We start from the raw sequence: 12,396 nt of genomic DNA, 5'->3' as shown, positions 1-12,396 counted from the left end.
ACACTGTCCCCATCAAACACTCCCAGGACAGGTACAGCACACGGTTAGATACAGAGTAAAGCTCTGTAGCCACTGTAGCCACCTAAGATGGACACTGATCTAAACAAAATGGAGAATCGCTAAGACTGCAGGGAAAAACAGTTTAGCCAAGGCTGCAGCCTGCAAAACTCATTAGCATTTTGCAAGCAGCAAAACTAGTTTCTGGCCAGGTGGAAGATCTCAAACCAAAGGTGATAATGGCAGAACGTTTTACATACTAATGAGGCAGTCCAGATCTAGGCACACACAATGGCAACATTTGGGTTTGAATAAGATACTTTAAGTGGATGTCCAGACAGAGCGGCACCAGAAGTATCCACTATAGAAACCGCCCCCACCATCAAGAAAGACCCTCACATTGGAGGAATTAAAAAGATATCGATTGGAAGCGATCCAATCGATACCTGAAGGTAAAGCCCGCCCAGGAAAAGGCAAGGACATTGGGGACCCCTATAAAAGTAGACCCCCACACATGGTCCTGTCTGTTGTTTCGTGCTCCGGCTTTGACCAAGAACTCCAACTCGTATCCTGACTCCAGCCGTTGAGCACCAGCCGCCGAACCGTAAGTGCCAATACGACGCTCGCTACGCGAACCAAGTCCGCTAGACCCCCAGTGACCAGCATGCTTTTCTGAAGGTTGCAGATCAAGACCGGGACGAAGGCCTCGCTCCCTGACCTTGCCTGTTCCTGTTTAGTTAAGTATTCTGATTGCTTAGTTTAGTCATAGCTTAGTCCCTTAGTGTGTGCATGCGTATTTATTATAATTGTATAATAAATATTGATCGTTTGGAACTTACTAATCAGTGTATCGTTTTATTACTTTGAACCTGACCTTGGAATATTTGTGAGGTGTCTATACGGCATCTGGCGACTCCTGAGCTGAAAAATACATATACAGAGCCTAGTAGTGTTAAGCACACGGCCTTTAACAGAGGCAAGTTAATACACTCCAATAAACGCGTTTTACACCCATAGCAAAACGTGCAACATTTAGTGGCGACATCCTGACGGGACACGGTTACAAGTGGTACCCCCACTCCGTCGAGGACCCTGAAATTTGAATTAGAAATCTGGTAAAGAAAAAGGAAAGAAATCACAAATATTCAAGGTGTTCAAAGGAATAAACGTAATTCGGAAGTGTGTTTAGTGCATGCGTACTAACAGGGTTGTAAGGAAAACCTGAAAGCATTTTTGTTGCGACAAACTTTCGGTAGTTTTGTGAACGGAACATAGCGTAAGCCTTACCCGTTTCGTGAGACATAACCTCAACACCCCCTGTTCTAAATTTAAAGTGAGTCAGAAAATGGCCATGCAGGCAATGGAACGCCTCATGAACCCAGAACGGTTTGTGGTCGCAGAGACCAGCAGTAGCCGAGTAGGTCAGTGTCCCGTGTGGGAGCTGGAACTCCGCAAGGATCTGCAAGGAAAGGGATGGCCCCTTTGGAAAGAGTTTTGTTTGAATGAGGAGACAGGTCCCGGAAGTATAGGACATACTTGGTGGGAGAACCTCTCTCAAATTCACAAGAAAAATATGAGTAAAGCACGTAAGCCGATGGCGATTGTGTCCTGTTTGGCACAATTGCGAGGCACAGAGGAGGTCGTTCAGACGCTCCGGGCAGAATTAGAAGAAAGAAATAGAATGAGTAAAGTGGATGTCAGGGACATCGAAAAGGAAAATATGGATCTAAGAGGGAAGTTGGCAGAGAAAGGTAGAGAGGTAGATGATGCCAAGAGGGCACATCAGTCTTGTCTAGCCCATCTCAGCAGTTCCCAGACCCAGTACGAAAAGGCCTATCAGGGCGTGCAACGTGCCGTCCTGATAAGAGAAGAATCAGAGAAGCAGGTAGAGGCTTTGCAGAGGCAATGCTCTGACCTTAAAGCAGCTTTGAGAGCACTCCATGCTGCCACCACAGAACAAAGGCAGAGTACTGTAGACCACGCGAAATGCAGGAAACAGATTGCAGAGCTGCAATCGCTGCTTTCGGTGCAAAATGGGTTTCAAAGCACCTTTGGAACACAGTTAGATGAGGAGAATGCCCCAGACTGGAAAGAATTAAGTGAGACAGCGCAGCGTTATGTTCAGGGAAAATGTGCGCCAGCAGCGCAGCAGAAAAGGCAAGCACCCCAACCCCCCACAGATCAGCTCGTTACCGTTCCAATTAATCCAGTCACCACCCAAAGGAAAGCGACCACAGAAGGCGCACCCGATATAACTTACACCACCCCCTTAACTGTAACCCAACTCAGGGACGCGTGTGAGAAGATCACTCCGTTTCTCCCCACCGCAGGCCCCCACCAGTTTTTCGCAAAGGTAAAGCAACAGGCTACCATGTACGGCCTGGACGAGAGAGAGCAGGTTAAACTCACAGTTCTGAGTTTGGACCAATCGGTTGTAGCAGCCCTCCCCGACCCACAGAACGTTGGCGGAGGCACCCTAGAGGAAATGCACACCTCCATTTTAGATGCCATAGGGTATAATTGAGGTGACCCCGTAGAAGGACTTAATAAGTGCCGGCAGAAGAAATCCGAGCACCCCACAGCATTCGCCGGAAGGCTGTGGATCCATTTTAACGCAGTATTTGGCGATTTAAATAGAGCCCATTTGAACCGTGAAAATATGGTTAAATGGACGCGCACCATAATTTCTCATGCAACAGAAGCAGGACAGAGCGCTTGCAACAGCTATGACCCCTCAGAGGAAGCCCATAATGAGAAGTGGGTCCTGAAAAGATTGTCCCGCGCTTGGGAGCAATCAGTTCAGGGCAGAGGTAAAGTTCAATCCCCAGAAGAAGCTCAGGCTGCAGCAGACATACAGGCAGTGAGAGAGCACCAAAAACCCGCGTGGGTGAATGAAGGAAAGAGCAGTCCTCCACAGAAGTCGCAGGAATGCTACAACTGTGGCCAGTTAGGACATTGGGCTAAGGAATGTAATGGACCCCAGAGATCACAGAGAGGCCAGCAGACAGGCACTCTGAACCGGAATAAAGCCAAACCGATCCATAGTATAGGGATCCAGTCAGGACAGACCAATGTGGACGGAACGGACTGACGGTGTTCGGGCTCCCCCACTTGGGTCTGTGACACACTATGGGATCCATCAGGAAGACCGGTAGTCACGGCAAAGTTAAGAGGGAAGCCCATAGAGTTACTTTGGGACACAGGAGGCTCCCGCACCACAATTAACTCCACCACCACGGCACAAGCAGACACGTGGCCGACCACCTCCACCATCACACTTAGCGGGTTCACCGGACACTCGCAGCAGGGACACATTACAGCACCCGTAGCAATCCAGCTAGGGAACATTTCCACCAAACATCCCGTTGTTCTAGTAAATCTTCCCCGGACAGCAGAACACATCCTAGGGATAGATTTTATGAACGCCCATAGCCTGTCGTTCGACCCAGTGAACCAATGTGTTTGGCGAATGGCAAGATCGGACAGAGCACCCGCCACCGTCACAGTAGGAGACTACGCTAATCGGATTAGCGCAGTAGGAGAATACTCATTTGACTTGACTACACTAAACACGGACAGACAAGTTAAGGCAGTATTAAACAAACACAGGACAGCATTTGCCAGTCACCGGCATGACTGCGGCAGAATGGCTGGACAAATTCACGTTACCGGACCTGACCCCAGACCACAAAAACAATATAGATTTCCCCTAGAAGCAGAGGGAGAAATAGAGAAAGTGATAGGTAGCTTATTGGAGCAAGGTGTGCTTAGAACAGTAGCCTCGACCAATAATGCCCCTATTTGGCCAGTGAGAAAGCCCGACGGATCATGGCGTCTGGCCATTGATTATCGGGAACTCAATAAAGTAACCCCAGCAGTAGCCCCCACGGTAGCAACAAGTCCCGAGACCATGCTCAAACAGGGACTCAACTCCAAATATTTCACGGTTTTGGACATTAGCAATGGCTTCTGGTCAATACCATTGGCAAAGGCGTGCCAGTACAAATTTGCCTTCACTTTTAAAACACAACAGTATACGTGGACATGCCTTCCACAAGGATTCCACAATTCCCCCTCCATTTTCCACCGACAGTTGGCGAATGGTCTAGAAAAATTTTCCCGCCCCGAATGTCTGGTACAGTATGTAGACGACCTACTACTGCAGACAGACACAAAGGCAGAGCACATTACGCTTCTGGCCGAACTCCTGGAACTTTTAACCTCGATTGGCTGTAAAGTTAACCCAAGAAAGGCCCAGATTTTGGAAAATAAAGTGATGTATTTGGGTACAGTCATCACACACGGCAAACGCGAGATCGAATTCAAAAGAATTGATTCGATTGTCAAATTGCCCCTTCCCCAGAATGTTTCAGCCCTCCGGTCGTTTTTAGGACTGGTTGGTTATTGTCGGAACCACATCGACGGATTCGCGACAAAAGCCGCCCCACTCTCAGACCTCCTTAAGAAAGGAGCCCCCTGGGAATGGCTTCCGCAGCATACAGAGGCTGTGGAAGAGTTAAAGAAAGCCCTTAGCGCAGCACCCGCGCTACAAGTCCCAGACCAACTTTCCCCATATGCAATAGAGGTAGCGAGCACAGATCTGACCCTCTCGGCCGTGTTACTTCAGGAACGGCACGAGCAGCTAAGACGAGTGGCTTATGCCTCCCGACTGTTAGACCCAGTTGAACAAGGATTTTCAGCCTGCGAGAGGCACCTCCTTGCAGTCTTCTGGGCAGTGCAATATTTTTCGTACATTACCGGACTCAACCCCACCACCATTTTGACCGAGCACACCCCCACACAGTTACTCCTAGACGGTCGACTGAAGGACGGTTCAGTTAGCCAGATTAGGGCAGCTAGGTGGACACTACTTTTACAAGGACGGGACATTACAGTAAAACGGACCCGCACACACACATTTTTAGCCGACAACCTCCAATACCCAGGACAGCCCCATGAATGTGAAATTGTAGCCCCCTTACATAACACAGGACCCTTTATAGCAAAGACACCCCCCAGGAAGATAGGGAACCCAAGACAAAGCCCCCAACCCACAGACACGTGTGGACCACTGAGGATATACGTAGACGGTTCCTCCACAGTTTTAGAAGGTGAGCGTATCACAGGATGCGGCATCTATGTGGAGGACGCGCAGGGGCGCGCTCTCGAAGAGATAGCTTTAAAATTACCGGGACACTTAGGCGCGCAGGCAGCAGAGCTCGCGGCCATAGCTTATATAGTGGATTCTTTCCCCACCCCGATTCTTTCCCCAGCCCAGCGGACATATATTCGGACAGTCTATATGTCTGTAATAGTTTAACAGATTTTCTGCCCCTGTGGAGGACACGAGGTTTCGTCTCCGCAGATGGGAAACCCCTTCCATAAGCCCCTTTACTCCAACACATCTTAGAGAAAGCGAAGGACAGGACCTTCGGCATTATCAAAGTAAGAAGCCACCATAGGTCATCCCCCCCTGGGAATGTAAAAGCCGACGCCTTGGCTAAGGCAGGTTCCAGGCGAGGACACTTATGGACACCCCCAGCTAGCGCACCAGCTAGCGCCCCTGTGAGCGCAGTTCAAGTCTCACAGACCGATATAAAAGATCTAGTACAGGCTCAGAAGCAAGATGAGGATCTCAGGGAGATTTTCAAAGGCAACTTTGTGCCACAGTATGACAAGTTCAGACACGCACTGACCACACATGAGGGTGTGATCATAAAGGATCAGCTTTATGTGGTCCCGCAGCAGGACAGGAATGAAATGATTGCTTTGTTCCATGATGGACACGGGCACCAAGGGACCGACGCAACCACGAGGCACCTCAGGCAGCTCTGTTGGTGGCCTAACCTAAGGACAGATGTAAGTCACTACATCGAGAATTGCCTTATTTGCGCCCAGAATAACCCGGAGAGGTATTCTAAAAAGGCACAACTTCGGCATACTCGACCAGTTAATGGCCCCTGGACAAACCTCCAGATCGACTTTATAGGACCATTGCCCCCTTGTAGGAATGGCTATAAATACGTTCTGGTGGTCATCGATACCTTTACCAAATGGGTAGAGGCATTCCCCTCTAGAACGAATACAGCTAAGACAGCTGCAAAGATCCTGACCCACCACATCTTCACGAGATGGGGTTTACCCCGAAGCATTGATTCGGACCAGGGATCTCACTTCACAGGACGGGTCATGAAGAACGTCCTGACAATATTTGGCATAAAACAAAATTTTCATATTGCGTATCACCCACAGTCCAGCGGGATTGTAGAGCGCATGAATCGGACCCTAAAATCTACGCTTAGAAAAATGGTTCAAGAGAACAACTCCACATGGGATTCAGTGCTCCCATTTGCACTCTCGTTCATCAGAAATACAGTTTCAACTTCCACAGGATACACACCACACACACTCATGACCGGACGCCCTATGAAAGGTACAGAATTCCTTTTAGGACTGGACATGACTAGCCCCGAAGTGACGGCCCTCACACACGAAAAGACAGTTAAAGACCTGGTTGAGACTGTGAGGTCTGCACAGATCGCAGCCGCAGTTCAGCTAGGGAAACGCCGTAAACAACGCACAGCTTGTTTTAACAAGACCGTACACCCCACAGAATTCCAGGTTGGGCAACAGGTAATGCTATCTGTATACAACCCCAGCAGTTTTTTGGCACCAAAATATTCCGGCCCATACTCAATTTCGGATAAAATTAGCCCCTCAGTTTATAGGATAAAATATCCTAATGGTAAGACCGCGTGGTTCCATATAAACCAGTTAAAGGCATATGGAACACAGGCCAACCATGCACACCATGTCCTGCTAGACGCAGCAGAACACCTCACCCCACCCACCAGAGACACGTTTCCACCATCCCCCTCACAGACCAGTTCTTCATCGGACTCGCCCACGACTCCGCCCACTGACCACGACAGACCACGCCCCGAAACGCCCACAAGCTGCCGCGGCAGAGACAGCGATACAGACACTGACTCTGAGGACAGCCACAGCACACCACACTACAGCCCACATTGCAGCGACAATGACCCCGACTACAGTGACCCCATGGAAGTCACTTACATTAAAAACCCAGACCCACCACCCGACCCCGACGACCCCGACAATACCCATTCACTTTTGGACCCAACACTCTGGCACAGGGACAATTCGTACCGACTTGTCCGCAATGACGAACGTGACCCCCAGTCACACAATTCAAAGATATCATGCCTGATCCACACAAGGGTGTGGGATCCGGGAGAGCAGGACGACACGGTGTCTGAATCCCGATACGGCAACCCCTTTGTGACCCTGCTCACAGAGACAGAGGAAAAGTGAGGTGTCCAGATGATGTAAAATAGGAACCGCTTGAGGGAAGCGATCTCCTTTCTGATGGAACCTGCACGCATGTTTGTTTGTCAGTTTATGTTTGTTTGTCAATATGTTAAAAGTTTGGTTGCAGATCTTTTCAGCTGAAAAGATTGTGACCACCTCACACACCCGTTAGCTTGTCCGCAAATACCTTTGAGAACTTCGGTTCGCAAACCAACCGTTTGATTGGAGATCTTTTCAGTTGTAAGGATTGCGACCACCTCGCACGCACTTTAGTTTGTCTGCCGAAACCTCTGAGAACTTTCTCTGGTGAGCAGCTCACCGTATCGTCTAAAATGTCTGAAGCCCAGCTCATTTTTCAGAAGGAGCATCTTGGCTCCTCCATTGTTTTTTTTTAGGTGCCCCTCTATTCGGCGAATAGAGGCTGCAAATCCATGGTAAACACATTCTTGCCCGTTTACTCCAGGTTACTCAGGCAGTGGACAAACGGCACTGAGGACCCGCCCTGTCTGAGAACCCACTTTGGTCAGCCAAGCTCGGGTATGGCACAGCACGCCCTACCCGGGGATCCCATTCAAATCGTACCCGTAGCGGCCCATACGCAACCCATTCGACCTTTTGTTTCCAATTTGTTTTCATTTTTCGTTAGGCAGCCCTTAGGCCGCCATCCCACATGCTATTTACATCCAGGAACATTCGGATGGTAAATGAGCAAAGCCTGCGAGACACTGTCCCCATCAAACACTCCCAGGACAGGTACAGCACGGGGTTAGATACAGAGTAAAGCTCCCTCTACACTGTCCCCATCAAACACTCCCAGGACAGGTACAACATGGGGTTAGATACAGAGTAAAGCTCCCTCTACACTGTCCCCATCAAACACTCCCAGGACAGGTACAGCACGGGGTTAGATACAGAGTAAAGCTTCCTGTGCACTGTCCCCATCAAACACTCCCAGGGCAGGTACAGAAGGGCGTTAGATACAGAGTAAAGCTCCCTCTACACTGTTAAAAATTATGAGCATGCTTCCCACAACCTCAAATACTTTCCTTTCTGCACAATGCCGCACCGAGAGCACATCTGATAATTCACGTTTAAAGCATCCTTTAGCTAACGCGAATCCGTGTTTAGCAGGGATTGCAATGTCCTGACCTGTGGTTTCGCCTGAGATTATACCTTGGGCTGGGGGTTAGCTGAATAGCCTGCAGCACAAACTCTATTGTCTGGTGTCAAATGTGAGTCCATGGACACTCAGATTGAGGCCAAGGCTGCAAAGCCATCATACACTTGTTACTCTCCCTCACTGACGATCCTTACCTGTTCGCTGGCTGGGGGCAGCTTGTGTGGTTCCGCAGTCTGAACAATCAGGTCATCGACAATTGCCTGAAGGTGTGTGATCTCCCCCAGCATCGCAATCTCTCCATCCTAGAAAAAGACAGCAGGTTAAACCTCCCTGACTGTGTTAAATCACTCCATATCCACACCCTCCCCTGCCTGGTCCACTCCCAATGAGGGTGACATATACAGGGGGACATCACCATGGAAACCAACAGCGTCTCATGAGGCAATACGTCAGCGTAAATACAACCTCGATGATACCATGGCCAAAAACAAACCTGCTCACTCTCGCCTACCAACAAACTCTCTGAGGATACACTCGTCTGGACACACTCAATGGCCTGAAAAGCGCTCCTCAGTCATGAACAGACCAGAATGATATGCCCCTTTGTCCTATGGGTGACACAAAGTACAGTATTCTCCATTTCCACTTGACAGTGGCACAGTGGTTAGCACTGCTACATCACAGCGCCAGGAACTCGGGTTCAATTCCGGCCTTGGGTGAGTGACCGCCTGTGTGGAGTTTGCACATTCTCCGCGTGTCTGCGTGGGTTTCCTCCAGGAGCTCTGGTTTCCTCCCACAACCCAAAGATGTGCGGGTTAGGTGGATTGGCCACGCTAATTTGCCCCTTAGTATCCAAAAGGTTAGGTATGGTTACGGGGAGGGCAGCATGGTGGCACAGTGGTTAGCATTGCTGCCTCACGGCGCTGAGGACCGGGTTCGAATCCCGGCCCTGGGTCACTGTCCGTGTGGAGTTTGCACATTCTCCCTGTGTTTGCATGCATTTCGCCCCCACAACCCAAAGATGTGCAGGATAGGTAGATTGGCCACGCTAAATTGCTCCTTAATTGGAAAAAATGAATTGGACACTTAAAATGTTTTTTTTTTTTAAAAGGTGTGGTTATGGGGATAGGGCCTATGTAAGGTGCTCTTTTGGCGGGTCAGTGCATACTTGATGGGCCAAATGGCCTCCTTCTGCACTGTAGGGATTCTATGAACAGATACCTGGAAGTGAGCTACAGGCCAGAATCTAATTGAGGGTTTCATGTCATACTAGTTCATTATGCGATACTGAACTGTGTTTCATTTTGAGTTCTTGTAACAGCAAATTTAAGATAACCTATAATAACAATAATCGCTTATTGTCACAAGTAGGCTTCAATGTAGTTACTGTGAAAAGCCCCTAGTCAACACATTCCGGCGTCTGTTCGGGGAGCCCAGTACGGGAATTGAACCCACGCTGCTGCCTTGTTCTGTAGAGGGATAATGTTGACTGTGTACAGTCAGCAGTCTGTTTGACATCTGCCCCATTTGCTATTTCGTGTAACAGGCAGCTCACTATCATAGAACATAGAAAAATACATCTTTAACACAAACCTACAGTTGCCCCTCCAAAGTGCAGTTGTGCTGAATGGATTACTACCAGCAAATGCATTTGGTGGGGAATGTTACTGTTGGCGAATTGAACCGTTTTACCCAGTGACTGGAGCATGAGCTCCCAGGGCAGCCCTGACCCAGATTCCTGGAGATTTCATGCTTTTAAAGAGCTGATTTAGGATTCAGTTACAACCAGGGAAGAGGGCGAAACCGACCCCCAGCTTCCTCAATCCCGATTTTAGTTGTGAAATTCCCCCCGTTCTCCTCTCATGGTGACTGTTCTGGGCCAGGTCTCTGCCACATTACCAATGGTTTTATGCTGTGGACCCAGTCACTCGTGACTGTGCTAAAGCTCAAGCTGGTTTCACGAATGCACCGTTACAGCGAGCAGCTGGCAGACAGAGAGAGAGAGAGAGAGAGAGAGAGAGATTCATTCTGACAGGCTGGGCTGGATTTCAATTCCCCCTGCACCATCAACACTGTCAGATTCTAGAGTCTTTTTTCTGTTCAATGGTCTGTTTGGCCGTTCTCACTGACCCAGAGAGGGGTCCTAGCTGCTCCTTACCACCACGGGCTGTAAGAAAGTGATGAAAGTGCAGAATCGGCCTCGCTCCTCGATCAAGGCCTTGCGAACGGCCTGTTTCTCTGTCTCCTCCAGCAGCAGGTACATGTCATTCACATCCTGGACAGCGTTCTCCACCTGTGGCCTCAAGTCACCTTTACCTGCATCGGGAAACACAAGAGTAACAATGGTTTCACTGCCCATAAATCAAGAGGAGTAGCAACTTCCTACGGTAAAATGTAAATGCGCCACAGTCCCAGGTAACTATAGGCTGCTTTCCCCTTTGAGGGGGAGAGCTGACTGGTGGTAATTTAACCTGAGGATCACCACACCTCAGGTGAGGGGCAAGGTTGAGAAGGTGGGGCCTTCATGGATAACCTCAGCCGGTACGGGAATTGGACCCCTGCTGTTGGCGTTACTCTGTGTCATGAACCAGCCGTCCAGTCAACTGAGCTAACTGTACGTGCGGCCTAGTTGAACAAGTAGCCTTTCATTGTTTAACTGTTTAAACCAATCTGTTGTTATAGATTACTAGCGCAGAGCCTGTTTGGAAGGAGGGGGAGGAATTCCCACGCAGAACAATTACAGTCAATTTATGGTTGTCAACTCAAGTTGAACTGTACTTGGGGGTGGGTGGAGGGCCTAATTCATCACCTCAGGACCTCACACCTCTATGCACCTCCTCCACTCCCATTCTGAGGCTCAGTGAGTCAATGGCGGCTGTGATGCACTTAATTCTGTGCACCCCAGAAACTGCTCTATGGACTGGTCTCTGAGATACCCTCAATTACGACACGGGGGAGAAGATTGGTAATTCAAAGGCTTTAATCATCAGAGAACCGGACAGCTGCCGAGAAGTGTGCTCACAGCCTGCTGCCCAGTGAGCATCATCTTATATACCGTTTCCTGGGGGCGGAGCCAGAGGCGGAGTCCCCCAGGGTTCCAAGCCCGGTCTTAAAGGGCCAATGTATTAAAGGCAAGGTACAGTTACAGCAGTTACCGATACCATTCATCACAGTCTCACTGGACTGAATGTGCACGAGGGGGCCCACCACACCCCAGAAATGCTTTGGCCCTGCACGCCTTTGTTCTGACTTCAGCCACAGATGAAAATATCCCAATTGCGTTCCCTTCTGTGTTGTTTGACTGAAGTGACAAAACTTTAAATTTCAAGCCCACATCCGAGCCCCAGTCCCAGCTGTTAATGTGGGAAAGTGAGAAGTGAGGGGTGGAATTCAGACTGATGGGAGCGGCTGAGAAAAACCCAGGCAACCAGTTACAGACTAACAGAGGCCTAGGATTAGGCCAGAAGCCTGCTCACTCAGGCTTAGAGGCAGGGAAATGATACAGGAGGGCCTTTAGTCAAGGAACGAATATTGACTGAGAGGACAGCTCACAGTAGATGATGTTTCACCATCACAACCAGACAATTTTATGTTTCAAAAACAGGACAGAATTTTAAAAAAATTCTTGAGATGACAACAACTTGCATTTAGTAGTACCTTTAACAAAGGAAAGTATCTTGAGGCGCACCACAGGAGCGTTATTAAATAAAATCTGATAATGGGTCACATCAGGGTACATTAAGGTGAATGATCAAAAGAATGGTCAAAGAATGGTGGGGTTTAAGAAGTGTCTTTAGGGGAGAAGGAGAGTTACAGAGACTTAGGGAAGGACTGGCTGCCAATGGTAGAGAGTCAAAATTGGGGATGTACAAGAGGCCAGAATTAGAGGAGATCTCGGAGAGTTGTGGGGCTGGAGGAGATTACAGAGATAGGGACAGGTGAGGCCA

The 12,396-nt window shown here is 49.1% G+C and overlaps 1 protein-coding gene across 22 annotated transcripts in view; it reads right to left on the bottom strand.

Annotated features, from left to right (window-relative positions):
- Positions 1–12,396, bottom strand: part of mtss1lb (MTSS I-BAR domain containing 2b) — a 206,497-nt gene that overhangs the window by 34,565 nt on the left and 159,536 nt on the right. For all 22 annotated transcript variants that reach the window (XM_038807079.1, XM_038807102.1, XM_038807084.1 and 19 more), the window contains 2 exons: positions 10,608–10,765; positions 8,644–8,751 (listed from right to left, as the gene is read on the bottom strand). In XM_038807079.1, the coding sequence (XP_038663007.1) occupies positions 8,644–8,751; positions 10,608–10,765 (266 nt within the window). The remainder of the gene's footprint in view (positions 1–8,643; positions 8,752–10,607; positions 10,766–12,396) is intronic.

The sequence above is a fragment of the Scyliorhinus canicula genome, chromosome 9 (genome assembly GCF_902713615.1).
Source record: "Scyliorhinus canicula chromosome 9, sScyCan1.1, whole genome shotgun sequence".
In the NCBI taxonomy this organism is placed as follows: domain Eukaryota; kingdom Metazoa; phylum Chordata; class Chondrichthyes; order Carcharhiniformes; family Scyliorhinidae; genus Scyliorhinus; species Scyliorhinus canicula.
This window is presented reverse-complemented; position numbering and strand designations above follow the sequence as displayed.